Here is a 25,375-nt window from a genome sequence, read left to right as displayed (position 1 = left end):
CATATTGCATGAGCATTAAACCTTAGGCACACCAGCCAATTTGATATGTATACACATTCTGTCTCCAGTGGTTATACTCCGTAAGATTACCTTCTACTTTATGCCACCTGGATTGTTGATATCACAATAAAAGTCCTTTGGGGTATCGGGTTTATTCAATTTTGCCACCTAATTTCTTAAATCTGAGCTAGGATCCCTGTGGCTGTGTGGTAATACTCAGGCACTAGAACATTAAACTGTTTAGTTAAACTTGCTCTGCATGCCAAAGGGGTAATCCTATATTAGAGATGAGACCAAAAAAAAATCCCACAGACTCTGGCAAATACAGAAACCCTTTAGACTGTGACAGCAACATAATCGCTTCAGTAACCATTGGCTTATTTGTCTGCCTGGCCCATTTTGATTTACTGTGTGACAACTACCTCAAGCAATAAGAAAGAACCAGTGAGTCCAATCTGTTAAAAAAATGGAGGGATGGGGGGTGTTAAGAAATGCTCCTCAGATATGCCCACTCTCTATTGTGTTAATGTCTCCTAAGCAAAAAAGAAAGCAATAGCTGATATGTCTTTTGTTGACAGTTGCTCTGACATTAATACTGTTTTTGTACCTTTTCCATTATACAGAGTGTCCAAGAGAAAGGCATCTTTGTAAACTGGGATTATGGGCATCTGTTTGCACTTTGCAAACAGTGGCTGTTCATGAATTCAGAGCACTAACTCATCCGCTGTTTGTACTGTATACTCCAAGTGTGACCTTCGCAGTGCACAACGGCCTTTACTGTGAACTCCCACTCTGTCTTACCTCTGTAACAACAGGGGAGTAAACCTCGCATTTGTATCCAGCATCCTCTGACTGCTTTTAATGAAATGATGCTACTTCTCTAGAAAGAAGTGTGGGTTTTTTAAAGTGTTAATTGTTTTTTTTTTAAATCAAATTAGGAATTAGCATAATATAATTCATGAAAAATAGAACTTTACTGACCCCACAGGAGAAATAACAATAAAATAGAAATTTTGAATTTAAAGTTTGTAAAACAGTAAGCAGCTATTTCCCATTGCTGAAATATATTCTAGAACAAAAGCAGTATAATTAAATGATAGCTTTTATGGAATTTAAAGAATATTTTTATTGCAAAACACCGGTGTGTTTCTCATATGGTAGGCAAAGTGTGAAATAACGCATGTGTCTAATATTCACGTGATACAGAATATCCACTGTTACTGCTAAAAGTTCCCGTTTTGATTAGATGAGGCTGTTATACAAACTGAGACCGTTGGAACGCAGATCCAAAAAAGAAACAAGGGTAGAGAAATGTGCACATTACTGTGTTGTGCTGAAGATGATTGCACTACACAGTGGGTGGTGAAGTTCAATCGTCAAGTATTTCAGCATTTTCTGAATCCACTGCTGAGAATCCTCAACCCTGCAGACAAGCAGAGGAAGAGTAACAATAAAAGAAAATTGGTCAAAACTTAACAGGGTTTCAGTGAAGGGCTATATTCAGTCAATACGCTCAATAAATGCTTTGGCCTGTTAAAGCTGGTATAGCTGAAAGGCTTAAATCAGTTAGACCAAACAACAAATAAATGTATCACTTACTCCAGGTTTAAACAAGTGGGTTGGTAAAATGAGCTGTCATTGAACATGTTGGTACTTGTAACTGTATGGCTGTGACTTTTGCACAGCCATACAGTTTTTAAAAAATGCTGCAAAAAGAATGAATGAAACAATGCGTCAACTTTTCTCCTCTTTTTAATAAGCTGTGCTTTTGGAACACCAACTGGATCACTAATTGTGTCTAAGGATGGATGCTTCTGTATTGCACAAGATGCACGATGCATCAAAGCCTGATGGGTGGTTTAAGCGGAGCCCTCATTTTTACTGTTTGAACAACATTGAATAAATGTTGAAGTCACTGAGCCACCTTGGAGTATAGAAAACTTGGAGCAACATTCCTTTCTTGCTGAGATGTGTGTAAAGTGAATAGACAAAGAAAAATTTTACACAGCTGCCTTTTCAGCAAAAAGTGCTTTTCGAAGTAGGCTAATATGCATGGCCATAAACTGAATTACAGGAAAATCTTCAGTTGGAAAGAGTTGTGTTTGTCTTGAACATAAAAAATTCTTACAAGATTTGCATCTGGTTTCACCAGAAATTTGTTTACTTGCTGTTTGTCTTCAGTCTGTTTGTCTGGCACCTTTGGCAGGCAATGTTCCCTCTAAGTTGCGCGTGTGCGCAATTGCGCACTGCTGGCACGGTCTCTGCGCACAGAAAATCTGCGTTGCGCACAAAAAAGAAAAAATCTAACCTGAATTGAAATTAAAATTAATACTTTAACAATTCTGTTTTGCAGTGTTAGTCAGTAAGTGACTGGCTGCTCCCGTATGTGATTAGAACGATGCCACCTATCCCATAGTCCAGCCAATAATGCGATTCACATTCATATATACGCAGCCAATCAACGTCGTTGACAGGCTATGACAGCGTCCTTATGTGCCAACACCAGTGTTTTAGCTGCCAAGGCGGCGTGGCTGATGTGGAGTGAAGCCACGTTAATGACAGCGTGTACAACCATTGGAGATGTGAGCAGGACAGACGGAACAATTGACGAAAAAAGTGTGGACTTTATACCAGTTTTTAAATTGTGTTGATAGGCCACGTAAAACCAGAGTTATGATAAAAATATTTGCAATGTTTGGTTTTCTTCCTGAATAATATCGTTGTTTATATTTACTGCGGGAAGAAACAGTAAAAACGGCGTTTTATAAGGAAAACGCTCAAAAGCACTCTCCACCTGTGAGCAAAAACAATGCCAAAAAAAACCCCACCCTTTCCTATTGGTCAAAAAATTTACCATGTCGACCAATCAAAAAATGATATGGCAACATTACATTTTGAGGTTTAGGAAGGGGGAAGTTTTAGAAGTGATTTGAGATGTGAGAGATTTTCGACGTTTAACGCAAATCTTGTGTAGTTAGTGTGTAGTGTGGTCAATAGTTTTGTTGTGTGTGTCAGAACAATGAGGCGACTGCTGAATGTTACAGGTGTTACAGGAGTGATACATCTCCTGTTGTCAGGCCTGCAGGTATCAGGCTGTTGCTCTCCTTTATCTCATAGTGGACAGAAATGATTTTTGGAGTGACACAAATAATTTGTGACATCAAATTTGATGCAGAACAGCTGATTGTTCTGTAAATAGTTTGAAATGTTTATTTAAAAAAACGCCTTGGCTGCATTTTTAGGTAAACAGCTGCAAAAAAAACTTTGTTGTTTGCAAAACTCAGTTACTTTTTTGAAGAAGTAACTACGTGTATAATTAATTGCCCAACATTGGTCATTATATACTGTATTTTGCAGACAGAGAGTTACAGACTCTCTACCAGACCACAGACTCAGAATACAAGTCAGAGCTTTATAAAAATAAAAAATAAAGAAAGTTTTGTTTTGAAAATTGGAGTTAAAGTTATTTTTACTTCCAATAGTGTTAACATACTACACAGGTCATGAACAAGGTCTTTTTCATTTTCATTGTAAGTGGGCTAAAGCACTTAATTAAAAGTAGTCTAACATAAATGTAAACGCTGTAATTTGATTATTTCAATAAACCATGTAACTTGGATGGATTCGATGCTGGCTTGACCACAGTGCACACGTCTACTGTTGCTCACAGTGGTCCAAGGGAGCGCGCAGGGAGTTTGTGTGTTCGCTCAGACACATGAAAAATTAGAGGGAACATTGCTGGCAGGGCAGGTACCACCCAATTGGCTTGCGTAAGCTTAGGGGCCATGAATCACTCTCCACACGAGTCGCTATAAGCTGGTGTGTCTTACAGAAAAATTAGCAAACAAACTAAAACTAAAAGCCTCATTGTACGTGGATCCTTATCATCAGTATGTTTTAAAACACACTGATACTTTTGGAGTCATTATAAAAAAAATACAAAATCCTCATTACTTTTATTTGAAAGAAGTAAATTATTTTACCTAATTATTGGCTGGAGAAAGTAATTTGTTACACTACTCATTGCATCACTTTAAAGTTACTACCTTATATGCCATGAGATGCATTGTCATTACCACTTAACAACATAAACCCAAGGCTGCTGTCCCAAACACTGACACATATCCCTTTTCTAATGAGGATGAACACAAGTTCTTTCTCCTAGTGTTCAAATTTTAACACAAAGCCGACAGCAAAGCTGAAAACCAGCCCAAAAGGCACTTCAGCAACGCCAGAGCAGTCATACTAGAAACACATACAAGGAAGAAATGGACTGCAGTGCCACGAGCCCGACTACTTGTAGCATCTCAGCTTTTGTTACCTGTTGAAAGCCAAGCTTTGGTTGCTTGGATGGGTTTGGCACGCATTCACTTGGCATGCTAATGTTGGCATGTTGTCCGTGCAGAGTCAGTGTGTTAGCAGTAGTTGTTTTTGGTTTGAGTGTGTATGCACTTCACCATCATCTATTTGTGCCTTTGTGGAAAAAAATAAAGCAATAAATAATTAAAACTAACGTCCACAGCTCCACTTCTCCTCTTCCATTTTCCTCCGTCAGCTGAGTGTAATGCAAGTTCAAAGGTTTGAAAAAGCCACGTTTAACTTTTTAATCCCCCCATCGTTCAGACAACTGAAACAACTTTGTAATAGAAGTCACCACATAATCATCACTGTAATGTGAATTTAGCGTCATAATGCCTTGTCCGTGCACTATGTTTATACATGTTTATCTATTTATCTACATATACAGGGTGGGCCATTTATATGGATACACCGTAATAACATGGGAATGGTTGGTGATATTAAAGTCCTGTTTGTGGCACATTAGTATATGTGAGGGGGCAAACTCCTCAAGATGGGTGGTGACCATGGTGGCCATTTAGAAGTCGGCCATCTTGGATACAACTTTTGTTTTTTCAATAGGAAGAGGGCCATGTGACACATCAAATTTATTGGTATTTTGTTTTGTATTTACAGATTCAAAGTTATATTTGATCTTAACTATAGCAGCCAAATGACACAGTCACTGCATTTCTCTGCGTCTTCAGTACAGTTCAAAAACTTCTACTCCCTGACCACTGGCAGTCTCACCTCCTCCTGAAAGTTAGTTAGGAAATGTGCTGAGTGTGCAGCTGCACTGCCATGAAGCCCTGCTTTCTCTGCTGACACAAAAAAAAATTCGAAAATTACACATTTTAAACATTATTACAGAAATACCATTATGGTTAGAACAAAATATTGAAGGAGCAGTTTATTGTATCACTTTGTTTTTCGATGCAGTTATTAATGCACTGTGGCCAAATGTCTGTCTTACCTGTTACTACTTCAGGACTTCTTTTGCTTCTTAAATATTTTGGAGTTTTAAAAAAAAACTAAAGTTAACTAACGTGCAGTGATTAAGAAGAAACTGGGAAAATGGTCCACAGCAGGGGAACACAAATCAGAAAGCTAATTAAATGAATTATTATTATTTAACAATAATTATACACACAGAGGGAGTCAGAGTGTGAGACTACTGGGATTTTGCCATTTTAGAGGTATTTTGTTTTCTTATTCCGCCACAAAGAGTCACAAGCTGTGAGATACTCTACGATTCTCAGCCCTAAATCACAGTAGCTTAACTTTAACAACAAGGCTGACTGTGTTTTTTGCACAGTTTATTGCCTAAAAAGCAATAAATAAATAATTTTTTTACATTTTGCTCATTCTGTTTTAACATATTGGACATGTTTTTGATCATTATTTTGTATTACTACTGTTTAAATACAATGGGGTTTTTTTCTATTCTGTATTTGAAAAAGAAATGAATTCTCTGTGGTCCAACCAACTGCTGTGACAGTGTTGGATTGCAGGGTCTTTCTCAGAGGAGTGAGGGGTATAAAAATAGAAACTGTCATTGCTGGTTATGTGAATGTCCACTCTATAAAATAGACAGCCTAAAAGCTGCCAAGCTTCTTGCAAAGCCAACCCTCCTCTCCTCTTTTTATCAAGAGAGGGAGTGCATTTTGAATAAATATCATACCTGCCACCACTCACATTGATTTTCTATACCTCTGGAAAACCAAGAATCTTAACTGCACCGTGTAAGTGGCTGTCAAACTTGATGCCTTGTACAAAAGTCCATTACTCTGTTACACTCCTTTCGTGGAAGACAGGAAATCATGCTTGATGAGCTTATGTCATATCTTCTTCTCTTTTTTTTTTTAAATATTTCATTCTGAACTAGGGCCATCAAAACCACAGCTGACATGCCGTAGCTCTGTAAAAACAACCCACAGTAACTAAATCAGAGATACCACATCTACTTTATATATAGAGAGAAACCCGTGGCAGGACAGTTATGATTTCCTCTTGCATCCTTTAGTACTGTCTTGGGAACAGTAATATTTTATAAAACATGGCTGCCATATTTACCATAATACAATGAAAATGTGTTTTAATAGCCTCCATCTGTCATGCTGAAGACTAGAGCAGTAAAAGGTGCAGCACATCTCTCCCCCCAGGGAGAAAGTGATGCAGGACAGAGATGGAGAGGGAGATAATGAGGAAGCGTAAGAGTGAGAACAAGTCAGAAACATGTGAATGAGAGTCACAGAAAACTGAACAAAAACAAAACAAAAACGCTTGGAAACTTGGATGGTTGGAAATATGGTTAATATTAAAAACAATGGATCAAAAATAAAAATTGCTTAGCTATCCTGTGAATCGTGTGATTCAGGTGATGCAAGCGTTGCCTCGGAGGTGTCAAACCGATCGACAGAGACAGTGAAGATGAGATGTTGCTGCTTTTGATACTGAAAGAAAAAAATTCAAGTCATAGTTTTGCCCCTCCGGTGAAATGCAGGCAGGTTAGAGCCACATTCAACACATTATTTACCTCTGAAATGCTCTCTAGCTGGCTTCCAGATTCAACAGGGATGCAAAAAGGAGAAAACCTGGACCCGAATGCTAACATTCTCATTTTGTTTGAATAGTCAGAGAAATGTTGGCATAAAAGTGACTAGATACACTGCGAGACATAAAAAGAAATTTTATCTTCTCTACAGAGGTCCCACTGAGGTAGTAGCAAAGAGTTATAGCAACAGATATATGAATTGAAGGTCGCCCTTCAAAGGCCTAAACAGACTTGGAAAATAAAACACTGCAGGACAGAAGGGTGTGCAGAAACATGTAAAACTGGCAAGTTTATGCGTAGCACCGTAAATAAATAGTGGGGATAGGAACGTTGGCCTGAGACATTATATAAATGCATTTGGAGAAAATTGGCTATAAAACTCTGCAAGTTGCACTTCACCTATTATGATTTTACAGACTGCCAAAAAAAACACATAAATGCCATTGTCAAAGGGACATAAAGCAATCCAAAGCACACAGAGACGCTACTTTTACAAGCAGCAATCACATTTTTATTTTTCAGTACCTTTATACAAGTAGATGGACAAAGAGAGAGAAACTCTGGGAGATTATTACTATTCAATACAGGCCATGTATCATGCCATTAAACAGACCTCTCTCCTTTGGGACAAGTTAAATAATGTACAGTTATCAAAATTGTATTAGTCTTTTGCATGATTAAAACGTTGTAAATAAAACATAAGTATAAGCAGCCAGGAGAGGATTGTAAAAGACAGTCCTACTTTAAACGAGACATTGAGGGAATTTAGTTCAGCTCTAAGTTTCTGAACTCAAAAACAATATCCACTATTAAAATATTGATTTTTTTTCCTGTTTATTTGAAGCTGACATTGCCAGAGGAGACAGTTACATCTGACATCATGATGTGACCTAGCCTATCTCTTTGGGGCTGTGCATTAGATGTTGACAGGCATCAGCTCCGAGCGTTGATGGAGGGTGATAATAAGACCCGAGGCAGCCCTGTGCGGGCCTTATCCATGCATTCTTCGTATGCAAATCAGTAGCTACTGCCTCCTTTGTTAGGCAAGGTTTGTACAGTGTGCTCTTCTTCCTTTATCATTCGTACTGCCAAGCCTGCGGAAATGAAAAGCAATGCAAATATGCCAGGCTTTTAGGAGTCGGCAGATAAAGCAGGGAGACCTTCAAACTGCAAAGCTTCATCCGCTTCAGTTTAGCCTTGACCGAGGCATGCAAATTATACCTGAGACGTAGGGAGAGTGACGCCGCAAGCTGCACAGGCGCAAAGCTGGGGCTTGAGATAGGCAAATCTCTCCTGGAGCAGGGTTAATTGGCAGAAAATATCTATAGAAAGGTTTAGAAAAGGGGGTTTGTGAAGTCCCACCAGAAAAAGCACACTTATTTATGCCTTATACTGTTTGGGGTTTGACAGTGGAATGCTGGCACAGCATTTTGGCCTCTCATTTCGCTTCTAGGCAAGCATGTGCTCCATTGTTGACCTTGGTACAGGAAGCAATTGAGCACTGCTTTATCAGATCAGTGTTACATTCTCAGTTCTTACTGGAGTTTTATGGACTTTTTCAGGAGCTCCCTGTTGTGGTGTCATCCTTATTGTGCTGCCGGATGCATGTTTGCGTATTGGATGCTCCCACGATAACATCTATGAGCCAAAAAGTTTGGGTAAATGAGAGCTTGCGGCAAAACTGAAAGGAGTACAAGTAAACAAAACCTAGATTGTGCGCATACCCAAGAAATGAAGAGGCATATTAATGGCAGAGAATGCATTATTTTCTGATCTAGATCTGACTTTTATGTTTATCTAACTGAATCAGTGACTTTGGACGTTATTACTATTTTAAATAAAAAAAGAAAATTAGTCCATGTTCATTTGCATAGTGTATTTAAAAACAGGGTGGTAAGCCACAAAATAAATAGCAATGCAGAAAAACAGGTTAAAATAAAAACTGTAAACAAGAAGTTGATACAAACTGTAAAATCAATGGATACATAAAATAAACATGATACAACACAAAAGCAAGACACAACACTAAACCTGCACAATCAATATGGTCCAGCATAATGTTGCACCAGCTACAAATGTGAAAATGTGTGGATTGAGCAATAAGAGCAGTGTATTACAGCAATCAAATATTAAGAAGATTAGTGCAGTGGTAACAATCGTTTCGCTTCTCAGATTACTCATGTACTGCAAATCCCTACTCTCTTCTTCTTTTTTCTTTCAGGGTTGTGCCCTAAGATTTTGTTACAGTGTGCATTAATGCTTGCATGTATGCATGAGCGTGTGCTTGAATGTGCATATTTGGGATTATTTTTTGCACTTGTCTGTAATATGTGAATTTTATCCAGACTGTGCAACCTCTTCAGCCTCAGCTGATGGGCACAAGGTTACAGTAGGTTTATACCTCAGCTGGTTGTGATCAGTTTAGACATGTAATCTAAATCTGCTGCATACAGCTGAACCACAGTTTGACCTCTCTTTGTTTAGTCCATCATTTATGGTTTATTTAAGAGCTGACCTTTCGTGGTAATTTCCTGTAGGCTGCTGTGGAAGCTCAACTCATTGGCGCACAGCCCCATTACCCCCACCCTCTGAACCTTTATCTGACATTGTCAGCACTAAAGGGAGCCTTCATGTGGCCTGACTGCTCCATGTGAAAGTAGCAGGAAGAGGAGACTATTAATATAACTGTGGTCAAAGGACACCCGTGTACACTGACCTGAGAATTACTCATGAGGAAAAAGCATGGCTGGATTTCCTACTACAAAGTATTCTATATTTGTAAAGACTTCATTGGCACATTTTAAATGAGAATAAAAAAAAGACATTGAGGGAGAGAGAGGAAGACAGGCAGAGGCAATAGAGGGAGGAGGGGTGAAAGAGGATGGTTGAGGAATGGTAGGAGTTCCCCAGTGTGTTTTTGAGTGTGCCGGTAACAATCCTGCCCGTCTCCCTGAAGTGCAGTGTGCCATGCAACGACATAAGCCTCTGGCACTTTACCTACGATGAAGGTGAAGAGGCATAAAGGATGTGACAAAACAAGTCTCAGTGGCGATAATTTAACTTCGAAGTTCTACTCAAAGACTGCACTTATAGAAACTACATCTCTGTAAAGTGCCTATGACTGACAAAAGCTGTCAATCTAGGGAAATATAGGCATGGAACATTTTGTCCCCTACTGACTGTTAAAGGATATAATCAATGCTTTTCTTCTTCTTCTTCTTCTTCTTTTAAATTAAATCCACTTGTAAAATTGATGCCGTCTTCAGTTTTAAGCCAACAATGCTCTTGGGAAATAACAAGAAAAAAAGTCCTGGACTAAGTAGCCTGTGATGTGATGTCTTGGGGGTAGTGGGAAACCACTGAGCACAAAAATTAAAAATTACATCAGCTTTTGTTTTCCTCAGTCTCAGTAGTCCCCAAAAAGTTCGGTTTTTGTTGTTGTTTCTTTTTTTTTTTTAAAAAGCCCGGCTTCCAACAGATTAAGCCTGTTATAATTTAAATAACCAAACACAAAATAAAATGAGGTAATTACCCAAATGATGGTATCAAACAAATAGAGGACATTCTGCTGCTAAATCTCAGAAAAGTAGCAACATTTTAATGACAAGCAATATAGTAAACTTTTGACAGCATCCACTGCCCCGTTATTATTAATCAGTCATGTAAATAAATAAAAATCAAGCTTAAACTCATCTTCAATGAAATGCTTTAATTTAGTATATGCACATTAGACAATATTTAGACATGTAACATCGAAGTACTGCAGCAAAAGGAAACAAGCATTTTTTCCTGTATGCTTGTGGCCATTCAAGTGCAATATTATTACTTGAAGTATAATTCTTCTTCATCGCTTTTCTAACCTTATTGACGTTACATTTCTATCAGCTATGATAATATTCTACTCGCCAAAGTAACGAGTCACTGAGATCTGGGAACTATGTGACAACGAAGCCTGTAAATAAGCCAACAAACCTAAGAGGAGGAACTTAGGGTGGATGCATCTTTTATGACGGTAATAATGCTTCACTGCACAGGAAAATTATGCGTACAACGACATCAAAGTAGGCGATGGGTGTTTACAACAGAGGCTTCTTACTTTCAGTACTGTCACAATTTTGTCAAATCTCAGCATCTTTACGTTGTGAGTAAATGTTATCATAGCTCAAAGAAATAATTGTCAAATCTACTTATATAGATCACCACAGGAAGAAAACAATGTGTAAACTGCTTCTTATTTCAAAACGTCAGTAGAGTTGCAGTCCTTTATATAAAATGAAATAGGTTTAGTACAGTAGGACTTCTAATTAGTAATACATTATGTTCATTCTTGAGTATTAACATTCAGTGCATGGATAATACCTGCAGGCCAATACTGTAAGCAAATGAAATGCCAAGGTTGATATGTGATATGAAACTTTTATTGCAGAAATTACATTTATGCTCTGTTTAAATAAGTTAAGTGCCATAGTAGCCAAATGCAACACTCCTGGTTTGATTCCAGCCATGTTTGCTGTCTATTCCCTCTCCAGTCGAGGCAAAAAATAACCCTAAAAACGGCTGAATGAACAATCTCTACAGTTACTGTGAGTTTTGTGCCTTCAGCAGCGTTGAATTTCACATGAATTAAAATATACATTTCTGATGTGACATTTAGATTTACATTTAGATGACAGCATCCAAGGACAGTTTACATCATTTTATTTTATTTTATCTTTTTCCTGAATGATTCCGGCTGACAGCGGGATGTTTAAAACGTTTTTTGGAATCTCACTTGTGAGGAGCAGAAGAAAAGAGAGAATAAACCTCGGTGTGCCTCAGGGAAATACAAAACATGAACTTCACGCTTCTGCGATAAAGGGATAAGATGAGAATCCACGTGTGGTGGAAAAGCTAAGTAGAATAGAGGTGGAGAAAAATGATATACCATAACCTTAACCATCGCTAGGCTTATTGAAAATCAACAAAACTCAGGTCGTAGTCGGATACTTGTGTGGCCTCCACCTACTGTGCCTGCACACCGTGAAAGATGTGCATTGTAAAATACGTACCTCTTGATTTGGGTTCCTCTATGAAAGTCCGTGTTTACAAGTCTGCCAACACGTGTTCAACTTTAAGACGTCTTAAAGGAAAACCTTTCAAATACTTCACACAGTACCACTGAACACTTCTCATACTGTTGGGTGCTCACAAGTTTAAAAATATGTATGGACTCTAAGGACACTGCATTACAAATACTTTGTTATCCCTTTGTATTTTTTTAATTATTTAAAAAAAAGAGTTTTATATATATTTTTTTTTGGTTAAACACAGATTCTGTAAATCAACTAATCTCGAGACATGATAACCACAGAAAAACTGTGAGGTTTCTATACATAAGGAATGACAGGTTGTTTAAGGACGTCTTCATATCCTGATTATAAAATATTATGGACAAAATGTTTGACTAAAATTCCAAATATTTACAAAACATTAGCAAAACAGAAGGAAAACACGAAAAAGTCTCCATGACTTAAAGTCCTGGGTGATATCACTGGTAATATACATCATCACGACCATCTGTTAATTGTATTGTAACTGTATTAGAACATATTTAGTCAGAATCTTCCTCTGTTACTGAAATTAATGGTCCTGTAAACATGAGCATTTGTATTTGTACACAGCTGACAGCAGTTTAGATGGCTGCAGCGCTTTCATTTCATCATTCGTTTGAGTCTAACTTTGAATATTTGAATGTGGCTTCCCACTGATGTGAGCCGAGTATTCGCAAACCAGGGTGCACATTTGTTTAATTATGCTGATAGATGCCAGTGACTAATGAAACACATATCTGGCATTTATAATATTGCGGGAAGATAATACGCTGCTCTGGCACTGAAAAGTTTCATTTGATCAAATAAAACTGTAATAATTAGATCATTCTGCAGTGTGATTATAGATTCTGTAGTGTAGAGTATCACCATCTGTGACTCTCATCAGGTAGTTTTCCAAATCACGTATTTTCTTCTTCTTCTTTTTTTTTTTAAAAAACACTGTACTAGGATGACTCTTCTTAATATAGGCAAAGTACGCTTTAAGAACCAAGAGTAATTTTTGCAACACCTGCAAAAAAATAAGAAAAATGACATTCTTTTTTTTTTTCTTCCCCCAGAGAGCACCGATTCAGCTTTGAGACACAATGCAAGGTATCGTACATTCACATTGTATGGGATGAGAAAAAAGCTGGCAAAGCTTATAAAGTGATGCTAATGTGCTTTGTGATGCGATGGTAGTCCCCAGCTTTCAGCTCTAAACAGATGGGATCTCTCCCACAGGATCAGATAAAAGACGTCCATTTCCAACTCTGCAGAGCATGGCAGATTCCACAAAGGCTGCCTCTCAAACGCGTCGTGTCCATGGGCGCTCACACAGAAATCCTTTGCACCGAGTAGATGTGGCACGGCACACGTAGCAATGATGAGGTTAAATTGTGGCGCATCAATCTTAACTAAGGAGGGGAGCTGTTCAAAACAATCCCACAGCACACACCTAATCTGTAGTGGCCTGTGCCTCTGCTGCAAAGATCACGATGCGCCATCCTGAACATTCAAAGGATCCTATGGGCTGACTTATAAGCAGCATTAACTCATTAGCGTGCTTATTTCACAGGTTCGAACATAACATGCCATGCTCTGGGACAGAGGCACCGCCTTCTCATCATATACTCAAATGTACAGAATTTATGGAGTAGGTGATTCAAGCCTAAGCTATGGAGAATTCTATGAATACACATAAGTTTGCCACATCACACTGTCAGTGGGAGCTGCCATACCATAAGAATATTCTCTAAACCCTCCCCACTTGTCCTAGTACCTGCTGCTGCTCCCTCCTTCAGTCTGCGAAAACCTTTTCCTCCAGAGATAACTGCAGCAGAAATCACCCTGTCCCTGCGGCCCCCATCCCTTTCACAAGTGCGTCCCCGGACCCACATTTCTGGGTCATCGCTGAGCTCGTAGATAGATCCGTCTTCCACGCTGTGCTCTAAAGACTCCAGCGAGGAGTCCGACGCCTCGTCGCCCAGCGCCGTTAACGGCCGTCCGGGCAGTCCCGACGTGGAGCGCAGCTTATACTGCAGCAGAACGCCACGCCCTTTGCCTCTCCCCTCTCCCTGGTAGGAGCTGGAAGGTTGCAGGGATTCCTGAGAGGAGTTGTCACTGCGATCCTCGACTACACATGCAGAGTCTGGGCTCTCCCCAACAGAATCCCTCTTTAGAAGTTCAGGAGACAGAGAACTTGTGGTGGCCGCCAAAAAGTCCACAGGCCCACAGTGGGCATTTAGTGAGATCATTCCCTTTCCTGAAGAAGGCAGAAGACAAAAATATTCAAATGGCATTCTGCTGTAAACAGGGCCGGGGTCAAGACGTCATGAGTTGCATCAATTAAATGTGAGAATAATGCAAGTTCCAATTTCAAATGTATGAACTTGAAATGATTTGAACCCAGCCTTGGATCATATGTCATCAGCTGTTAACTGTGTCAATTTATCATAATCCTACCAATATAGCAGCAATAACGGCAGCTATAGTTTGTGGCATATTTACATATTATTCAATAAACTAGCCTGGAATAAGATGGCCGTGAAGTAAGGGTACTGCAAGTGGGAAACTAATGACCTCATTTCCTTGGCATTATAAACAAAACACAGCCAAGCAGTTTTTAAATTATCCTTCGAAAACATATATACACACAATGATTTGTGTCTTGTCAGCCTAGTTATATTTGCACTGATTCCCACGGTAACAAGAAGAATGTGAAGTGCGACCTCAATAATGGGCAGTGCAGAGTAATTTTCTTTCGAAAAAAAGCACAACTCCTCCATTTTCTTTTGACCTCTTAAGAGGCCGTTCAATCAGAGTCAGACACCCCCTTCTGATCCATACCTGTTATTTTGGGGATGCCCTCCAGTTTGGAAACTGGAAGAGTGATAATTAAGCCTTGAGCTGTGCCCACCCATAACAGCCCCTGGCAAATTAGAAGACTTGTGACTCGCATGCTCTTCTGACCTGCAATATAGAAAACATTGACAGAAAATTGAGTTTTCTTCACCACGTATTGTTACAGAATAACATAGTTCAAAACTCCAGCATGTTATTGGAGATTGTGGAATAAAAATAGACTCCCTGCTGATAAAAAGATACAACCAGACTGGATGGTCTATCTTTTAGAGAATGAATTATGGGCTTTCATTTATTTTAATAATACCAGAACAGTTCAGTCCTAGTATGTCCACATAAATAAGTAAATAAATAGAAATACTTTCATTGTTGATTCCCGGTGTTAGCTTTAGGTAAGGTTTAAGCTCTGTGATCAGTCTGTATTTGCCAAGCTTAACACATGCACAGCACAGCTACCTAGGGCTCTGGGTTACATAAGATTATGAAAAGTTGGATCCATGTTCTTGCTACTGACCCAGTTGAAAGAAAACTCATAGAAGCACAACAGAAGAAACGAGACTGTGAACTCAATATTAAACATTTTTGTCTGCGAACTGAGTGCTTCAGAAATGTGGAGCTACATCGTTTTCACCTGCTTCACAGTCGCTGCACCTTCTATACTAAAACAAACCCAACTTTAACACGAACATGGGTCTGATTTTTAAAAAGTCCTGATGGTGAAAATATGAGTGTGTATACTACATGCTGTAGGCCACAAGTTTGTGTATTATCTGCTGTGCAGGTATGTGTCAGGTGTGTCTCCCCAAAACAATGCTGCACAAAACTGATACTGTGATATGAAGGGGTTGGTGTTTTTTGCTCTGTGACAGTTTTGTTGAGACACAGCCACCTCCTGCTTTATTTTATTTTGGGAAGAGCAATATCTTGTCTTATTCGTAGCTTGAACCTCTGCTGTTTTTTACTGGCCGTTCTTATTAAAAAATATCATTTTCAGCTGCTTCGTAATTATACTAGCTGATTTATTTTTAAAATTGCGGGCTGTAATTTTCACATTATTATTCAAAGTATATTTATTTTGCAATTTCTGGGAAGATTTAGAGTGCAAGCGAAGCAGAAGGCATGGGAGAAATGTTTTGCTGACTGTAGTGGAGGGAGTTCCAACTCTCCTGATAACACACACGCACACACGCATCTACAAAAGTTTTGATTTTTGTGTCTTGTTATTTATCTTAACCAGGGCCATCACTGTGCACGTGGACAAGCAGAATTAGCTTTAACTCTTTACCTACTTATTTATTCTCGTCTGTAGTTGATAACACCAGATGTGATGCACTGCAGCAAGTTGTTATTCATTCTGCTACAATTCAGGCATATTTTCTTTTCCTTTAGAGTGTGTTAATAATCCTTTGGATAAAGTTAACTTTGAAATTCTGTTATAGAGCATGATGCAATATTCAACATATATTTTGTACTGTTAGGTTTCCCACTGCAGAGCTGTTTGTAGCACTGCATTAGTGCCTTGGAAAGGATAATTGCACCCTCTTATTGTACATGCACATTCTTTGTTTCCAGTTAACAAAGGACTAAAAAAACATTGTTGCTGTGGATTTATTTTTGCATTCCTTATGTGGTCCCTCAGCTTTTGGCTCCCACTGTGGCCTAGTTATCTATAGAACCATTTACCATAATATCCATGGCAATGATAATTGAATTACACCAACAGTCATTTGAATACAACCAAGAGAATGCTCATTTACATGTGTAGCTGTATTTACACGCGGTTGTGTGTCATGCTCAGATTATGACGATTTGCATGAGTGGCTCAACACTGTTATTAATTAATTAATTTCACTGTGCAGAGATGAATCCTGCCAAGTAAGAAGTTCATGCAGTGTGTACAAGAGGAAGCGCAGTGAGCAAACAGAGCGCAGAGGCCTTTGGATGGAGACGTTAGAGGGTCACAGCAGTTAGTTAGACGTCGGGGGAAATGGCTTTTATCTCAAAACTGTTTATTTGAGCTGTTTGTCTGTTTGTGCTTTGGTTAGAGGGCTTAAGTGAGAGAATGATGCTCATGAACACCCACTCACAGGCTACCATGAAATCTCAAGTTAAGTCGGAAGATGTGGGCACCAGGCATTGTCTTTAGAACAGTGTTACAGAGGGATAATGGCAAAGATTAAGGAGGTATAGCTTAACCTCGAGCAATATTGCACCTCCAATTTTTACAGCAATGTACACACTCCGAAATGTAGTGGGTTTATCGTGGGAGCTTAAAAAGAAGATGTCTCCAAAAGATAAATGTTTCCCTATGATATGTCACTGAGGAGTTTATTTTGGGATATTTTTTTCACCCTAAGGATAGAACTATTAAAGGCATTAGTAGAGAAGAGATCAGCAGTTTTCTCTGCCTCAGAAACTTCTCTGTTGTTTACTGCAACTGGAATTCCCTGTTGAGTATAAATCACATTAAGGGGAGAGGATTAGGGGGTATATCATTACTGCATGTCCTAGCATAAGTCAAGGAGAAACCTAAGGGAGCAGAGACCGAGTGATGGAAAGCAACTATCAGTAATTCATGTGCAGTATCTTTGGTTGTAGAGTGTCGAGGGATCCGCTTTTCTCTTGTGAGCTCAACAAATCACAACTTAAGTCAAAGATCCTCTTCCTTTTGTGGACCCAGAAGACATGAGCCGCGCAACTCTTTTTCTTTTCACCCTGTAACTTCCCCCAGGGCCAAGTCTTGAGGCTGTGACCCTCCCACAGATCTACTGCATATTTCAAGGGGGAGCACCAGCGCTGGGTGAAGATGACCTCTGGGTCACAGTTTTCTCCAGATACTATGGCCATAGGAGCCTGTTCTCCTTAAAGTCTCCTCGTGAGCAGGGGGGGAAAAAAGGAACTTTGATCTAAAAGAGAAAGGTTCTGTGCTTGAAACATATGCCTGTTGGTATTCTTTCTTTACACAACTCACAAGAGAAAAGCTTTTTATTCCTGATATGATGGAGTAATGCTCTAAATACATCAATCACACTCTGGTGTGACTCAATAAAAGGACCAAATTTTCTGAATCCAGATGTATTTATACCTCTCCCTTAAGCTTAAAGCGATCTTCAATATTCTGAATTCATGTTTCAAATAGGCTAATAGGTGCACAAGCCACCGCCTGAAAATGTTTGAGCGAAGTTGACACTGAGTCAAACTATCATTATCACATTAGACACTTTTAGGTATGCTCTAATTTGTTTACCATAGTTCTTGCTTAAAAAAGGGAAAAACACCCACAGTTGCAGATAAATATTTCATCCATCATGAAGGAAGGTGCACAGGAAGTAATGGGTTCTCTGTGGCATCCTAAACACACTGCAGTGAGAAGTAAAACAGGGGTGAGAGGATTTTAAAGCAGAGTGGAAAAGATGAAAAAGGGAGCGTAAGGGAAAAAGTGGGACAAAAAGAAAGTAAAATATTAACTCAAAAAGAGGATAGAGGGGAGGTGCATGTAGAGAAGAAGAGGTAAAATGGCACGATATTAAACAAGCATGGATTTGAAGAAAGGCAAGAATATTTTCAAAGTAATCCTATGTATAAAATCTTTAAGGCTGCCATTTTACTACTGCTTAATGACATTAATCTTTTTTTTATTAATCCCTGTCATTCACCGAGAGACTCTATTATGGCTTTCCAGAGGCCCGAGATGGATACTTATCAGGTCAATCTTGTGAGTGCAAGAAACCAAAGGAGAAGAATATTTCTCTGCATTCTGGAGGAAAGCATCATGTTGTGCAATAAAGACAAACCCCAAAAAATTAAACAGGCATGTACCAGTGTTCTGGAGCGTTGAGCGTGTTGAGATGTTGATTTCCTGCAGAAGTTCCAACGTTTCAGTATGAAAGAGACGAATGGAGGAACCTTCTGAGAATGCCATCCACACCCCTCCACCAGCACACGCCATGTGTGCAACACTGACCAGCGGGTCTGGATGAACTTCAAACTTCTGTCAAACAAACAGTTTATTTCTGTTACAACAACATGTGAAGAAAATGCAATCATCCATTTCATCAATAAATAATATAGAAAACATTTAGAAAACTGAAAGGTTAGCTCTCTCTGGATTCTCGTTCTGGTCTTTCAAACAACAGACATGACTTTTTCTCCACATAATGAGTGGACATCCAATATTGAGGCCTCGGTACAATATTTGCAAGATTTTCAGCATCAACTATAAAAATCCAGCTAAAATACAAAGTGAACCAGAGAAAAAATGACAACATTTTCAGTTAGCGTTCAAATTATTGTGGCATTCAATTCAAATTTCAAGAGTGTAGTGTTCATTTTTTTTGTTAAATATCTAAGATAACTGCCGTGGTTATATTACAACTCGATGAGGTCGAAGTAGAAGTCCCCTGAATAATACATTTAGTGTTGCTCTACAAATAAAGTCTAGCTGTCCCTCCTAATTTTGTCATTTAAAGAGTCACTGACACACGGGGCATGTTTTTGCATCATTCCCTTGGCTTCTATCATTTTAAGAGCACAATGGAAAAATAGTTTTGGGCACAGTCTTAATGAGTAGCTTGAAATAAATGCAATGAGCCTTATCATGGCAACACATACAGCCCCTGCGGTCTAAGGCGTGACAAGGGCTGCTTTGGGCATCATCTTGAAACTCATATCACTGTCAATGCACAAGTTGCATGAAGCTGGGCAATTAGTCAGTGAGAGTGACTCAGTATGGATGAGAATGCACCACCCACCCCAACCCAAGTGCACCGGCAGACAGGGATTACCACCTGTTTGTGTGCCCTTGCCAGTGGGTCCTCCTTTGTTTGAAATTAGGGAAAAGGAGAGAAGACTTTGATGTGTTTTCCCTTTTAATTGACTCCTCAGCAGTGGGTGCCTGTTCCACTAGGGAAACAATATGCAGTGCATCTCTACGTTTTTCAAGTGCAGCCATCGAAAAATTAGATATCCATAATAACAAGGAAAATTTCACCTTCAATAAGCCATTGCAATTCAAATATATTGACACGTTTGGAGAGAAAAATTCTGTTGCACTGCATGCGATGTATAAGTAATGCATTCCTCAATATCGAGCAAGGTGGCTCTAAAACGGACTTCCAGCTCATCAATGGGTAACATACTGCGGCGGTTAGACGCCATCTTTCCTGCCATGTGTGTGAAACCACCTGGATAGGATCCTGGAAAAACGAAACCAACACATCAGGCCCATCTGACGGGGCTACAAGGATTCTCAAAAAGTGCCCAAGAATATTTAAAATATTGATTTAATGGGCGATTGTGGCTCAAGAGTTGGGAGTTCGCCTTGTAATCGGAAGGTTGCCGGTTCGAGCCCCGGCTTGGACAGCCTTGGTCGTTGTGTCCTTGGGCAAGACACTTCACCCGTTGCCTACTGGTGGTGGTCAGAGGGCCCGGTGGCGCCAGTGTCCGGCAGCCTCGCCTCTGTCAGTGCGCCCCAGGGTGGCTGTGGCTACAATGTAGCTGCCATCACCAGTGTGTGAATGTGTGTGTGAATGGGTGTATGACTGGATATGTAAAGCGCTTTGGGGTCCTTAGGGACTAGTAAAGCGCTATATAAATACAGGCCATTTACCATTTACCATTTAATGGGTGTAATAAAATTTACAAAAGCATCGATTCACATTTCAGCCCGCACGGCAAAATCCATTCCATATTTCATCACACGTATACTGTAGATAAAACACAGTGAATGCCCATTGTGTTGTGTCAAATACGAGGTAAGTAAAAGCCACAACTGTTGCCCCCAACCAACAACGTGGTATTAGTCTCCTGAATCCAACGCTGCTTACAGAGATGAGTTAGTCAGTGAAGCTTGACAGTAGTAATGTGCCCTTTCCACTCAGCTCGGCAGTGCCACACTAACAGCAACATCTCCCCTATATTCCTCCCACCAGCAGTGGGAAATAACAGCAGAGCTAAAGCCACAAACACTACAGCTGGTCTGAACAGCTCATTAGTCCTTCATTACACAGGGTGACAAGGTGTCTTTGTCCTTTTCTGAGTGCAAAGTCCACATCTTCACTCTAAGGGCGAAGGAGCTGAGTGGACGTGTGAGTGATAGGCGAAAGCAGGAAGAGTAAGAAATAGTAATGGGAAGAGGAAAGAACAAGGCCTGCCAGTCAGCATTGATCAAAGCCTGTATGCCCACGTATGTCCTACTTTGTTAAGGTCTGGTTATATGGGAGTGACTCAAACCTCCACAGACTGTTGGAGTTTGTGGAGCACTGTAATGATACTGAGACTGGATGTTGAGTGCCTGAAATAACGAAGCCAAGCTTGGCAGTTTTCGAGCAAAATGAAATTTGTGTATGAATCAAAACAAACAAACCGAGCTCTGTTTTACTCTCATAGTCAGATCCCCTACTGCGTGACAAGCTACTAAATAAAAAATCCCTTGATTGGTTGAAATTTTCTTCATTTTCTAATCAATGAAGGTGTTTCAGAGTCCCGTCGTATTCAGCGTTCCTGCTGCTACCAAACCCTTTCCTCTGGCGTGATGTGAATGTAAACAGGGTTATAATTTTAGTAATTTCGTTGTTTTTGTTTGAGTGAAACAGTTTAATAACAAATAAAAACACTGTTCCCTCCACCCCGACACACACCTTCTGTGTGTGTTTGGTGTAAATAGGGTTGGTCGGTGTGAACATGCCTCACAGCGTGACTGTAGCAATTGTATGTGAAGAGACACAGTGGGTGTGGCGGTGGGGGAAAGAGTTGGTGGCAATCCTTTTTAGGTCAAGAGGGGGGTATTTTTTTGTTGCAGTGCCAACTGAACGACATCTAGGTTGAGCTCTGTTAGTCTGAATACAAGAAAACAAACAGCTGAGAATAACACAAAAGCACACTTCTTAAAGCTATATTTATTTTCATGGCCAGCAGGAGCGACTGCAAGGTCGACTGCATTAGAAAACGCTCCAACTTCTGACTTAAAATAATACATCAATAATTTTTTTCCTGATGAGCATGTGGTCTCAATCCTTACTTTTACATCTTGATTGACAAGTCACTTCCTAACCACGTAGCCTTTGCTGTCACGACCATTTCCAAAAAGTTGTAAAGTGAGGGCTTGCTGTGAGGTAGTTGATCACTCTTACTGAAAAGAAACAGCCTGATAGAGATAGATAACTCTCTAAAGCAGCACCTTTAGTCTTGCCACACTTTATCAACTCCACCAGTCTGAAGCTAGAAAATCTTAAACTGCATAGGAAAACCACAGAAACGGTCAGCACATTATTAGAACCCTTTCAAAGCTGCATATGTAAACATTTAAGCATGTAAATGTTAGATCTGCAACCTCTGAACATATTTTTGTAAATGAACACAAATATGGATTCACTTCTAAAACCTTACAGAACTTCACAACCAACAAGTGAAGTCACGAGGGGTCTACACATTTCAAATTCAGTCTATGCATAAAACAGATGTGTGCCAAATTAGAGGTGTGATTAGTGGGAACTAATGCTGATCTTGGCAAGGATTGGATCTCTGCTTCTGTCTGAAAAAACATTTTAGCACCACTAACAACTCAGACGGCAACGGGCGTTTTGATTAATATAGGCTAGATTAGCATGAAATTTTGCACCGACCTAGATGGATCCAAGAGGTTGAATCACAAATAACGATTAAATGATGATCCATTTTCATAAACAGGGAAAATCTGTTGAGGTTGGGTCATAAACTGTACTTTGTTTTTAGAGCTGAACAAGATAAACGGCGTGCTATCTGAGCATTGAGAAAGTTGTCATTGTCATGCTAGTATTTGCATTTTGGTTAAAATAACACTCATCTTGTTTTCAGCTACAGATACAGCAGTGAAAAGTGCCATTTGGAGTTTCTTTGAACTACATAAAATATCCTTGTGTGATAAAACTGATAGCTGCTTCTGAATTTCTAAATGTGTTCTTTCTTCTATTATTGCTTTCTCCTTTCCTTACAAACATGGTATTTTTAAGCATTTGTCAGCACTATAATTTTCACGTACTCCACTGGGCTAGAGTGAATATAATTAAATAATACAAAGCTGAGAGTCCATACAATTTTGCAAGTGTTATGACAATCCTTTGGGGATCTGCTGAAGGCAATTTCAACACCATAGGAAGTATTTTCTTGTTTACCCAAACAGACTAAAAATGATATATTTAAATAACACTGTGCAGCCAAGGCCAGATTGTGAACATTTAAAAAGACTCTCACGATGAGCAGCAGGGTGCATCAAATGAAACGGGGCACGTGTCCAGCAGAGTCACAGATAAATGATTCAGAAGTACAAATCTCACAAAGTGGTGAACATCCATGTGGGGAAACAATGAAGTGAAGTAGAACTGAGTCCATGACCCTTGAGCCTTGAACCAAGTCACATCTCTTCCTGTAGGTGCCAAATACTTCTTGTCTAGATCCTGGATATGCACCACAGCCCCTGTGAAGTCAGCCCTCTTGAGTCCATATTAGTGAGGAAGACAAGGTTAGCAAAGTAGTAACCAGAGCTGACCTGCTAAGCTCTGTGGGAGATACTGTGAACCAGAACTGCGTGGTCATTCAGCTGATTAAGCTTGTGTCTCTGGAGAAGTAGACTACGGGAAAAAAGGTGAAGGAATAAAAGGAGACACTAGCTCGACTCGATTTTGAAGCATGCTGAAAAAGCAGCTATTTTTGATTTGAATATCCAGATCTGTCACGTGATGTTTCTGAAAAAACCAAAAACAACACCTATAAAATGTATCTTATATAATTCTGATTTTTGAGGAAGATGTTTTTTTTCCTCTACCTTTTGGGCAAGTACATCAGCAGTTTTATGATAGGCATAGGGGGAACAAAAACATCAGTAATTGCAATTGAAATGAAGGTGGTACATTTTCTACCGCTTTCTCCCCCCCGAAAATGTAACTCATTTACAATGAAAATGAAAAACACTTTTATATGAAATGAAATGAAGTGAATTCTCTTAATTGGTATTGTTTCTGTTTGTTAGTTGTTGTTTTTTTAATTAAATTCAGCAATTAATTTTATATGTCATAAACTTTTATTTACCCAGGAAAGGTTGACTTGGTACACATGCTCATTTAAGCTAACACCCTGTCCATTTATACAGCCATGTAGACTTACATCTGGGAGCTATAATTAAGCAGTAATGGTTTGCAGTTTTGCATCGGAATACCATATTAACATTACCCAGAAGAGTTTGTTTTATGTCATTCATTATTGTGTACCTCAGCTGGAGAAGTCACCCTGCTCTAAACCGCTAATGACGCGCTGTACAGAAGAACACCTTGGAGAATGACTACACGAAAAATGGAAACAATGACAAAGGCAACTAATTTTCTGGAGAGAATGGTACACATTCTGTGCCGCAACTTTGAGTGGCACAGAAAAATAAAACCATTTTCTGAGCAAGAACTCCAACAAACACTGTATGACTCTACAAGGGGTCTGTGTCTCTGTCTATGCAGCAGCTCCAGGCAGTAAATCTTGATTACATCACAAATTAGAATGCTGGCTCTCTAGGATGGCTGCATAAATCTTCCCAGAAAATGAAAGGAGTGTAAGTTTGCATTTCTTCAAATGTTGCAGAAAACAAAAATAGAACAAAACCACTGTAATGTGGATTTTCACTGAACTCATTTATTTGCTCGCGTAACCTTTTGGAAAAAGTCAAAGATAATCTCTTTGAAGTTTATTTCTTAACCTGTTTCTTAATATGATGGGTAACCGTGATGAGATGCTAAATCTAGATGCAGTTGAAAATATAACATTAACTAATATTTCTTAGAACAAAATATTAGCAGGGAACATAAACGGATGTTCTAACAACTGAATTTTAGCATGCAATAATTTCTCTTCTGTCATTGGCCATGTGGAAATGAGATTTCACACAGACAGGGAGTGACAACAGCTATCAGCTCATCAGCTACTTGCTAACTATATCTGACTTGTTTCAACCAAATACATTTCTCTTTGTTCTATGGGCTTTTTCATAACGCAGATTTACTATCAGCTGTGGAAATTCAACAGTATTCAAATACTAACATTAAGTTTTGTGTTTTGCTCTGTTTTATTTAGTTTGAAGCAATGTAGAAAAATCACTGGCTGTTCACATTTTTAGCAGTTGTATACACTGCCAAACTGTATGTCCAGAGACAGTTTCTTTATTTACCTGTGTGTTGAAGCTAGATATTTCCATGACTGTGACAGAGTTCCCGCAGCTCGCCCACACTGAGTCGTCTAACACCAGCAGTGTCCGAACTGACTCTGTACCCAGGCTTACACATCTACGGGATTTAGGGTCCCAAAGATCATCTGAGGAACAAAAACAGTAACGAAATGAGAAAAAACAAACAAACAAACACCACAATGCTCAAAACTACAACCAACATGTGAGAAACCCCTTAAAATCAGAAAAGGCTATTATCACAGCTAGCCTACAGTTATATTAATAAAGTCTGAACACATGCCCCACTTCTGCTGGAGCCCTTTCACACTGAGTAAGGCAATTAAAGTCAATTCTTCCCACTTGTACCAC

General features: G+C 39.3%; 1 protein-coding gene across 3 annotated transcripts in view; it reads right to left on the bottom strand.

The window, feature by feature from the left end:
* Nucleotides 1-10,581: 10,581 nt before the first annotated feature.
* The window catches only part of arhgef10la (Rho guanine nucleotide exchange factor (GEF) 10-like a), a 125,031-nt gene continuing 110,237 nt past the window's right edge, over nt 10,582-25,375 (bottom strand). For all 3 annotated transcript variants that reach the window (XM_080890589.1, XM_080890587.1, XM_080890588.1), the window contains 4 exons: nt 25,010-25,152; nt 18,643-18,814; nt 14,809-14,931; nt 10,582-14,224 (listed from right to left, as the gene is read on the bottom strand). In XM_080890589.1, coding sequence (XP_080746715.1) covers nt 13,674-14,224; nt 14,809-14,931; nt 18,643-18,814; nt 25,010-25,152 — 989 coding nt within the window. In that variant the 3' untranslated portion in view covers nt 10,582-13,673. The remainder of the gene's footprint in view (nt 14,225-14,808; nt 14,932-18,642; nt 18,815-25,009; nt 25,153-25,375) is intronic.

This window comes from Rhamphochromis sp. 'chilingali' (assembly GCF_963969265.1).
Source record: "Rhamphochromis sp. 'chilingali' genome assembly, chromosome: 9".
NCBI lineage: Eukaryota > Metazoa > Chordata > Actinopteri > Cichliformes > Cichlidae > Rhamphochromis > Rhamphochromis sp. 'chilingali'.
The sequence above is the reverse complement of the archived record's forward strand: the minus strand, read 5'-3'. Positions and strand labels throughout refer to the sequence as shown.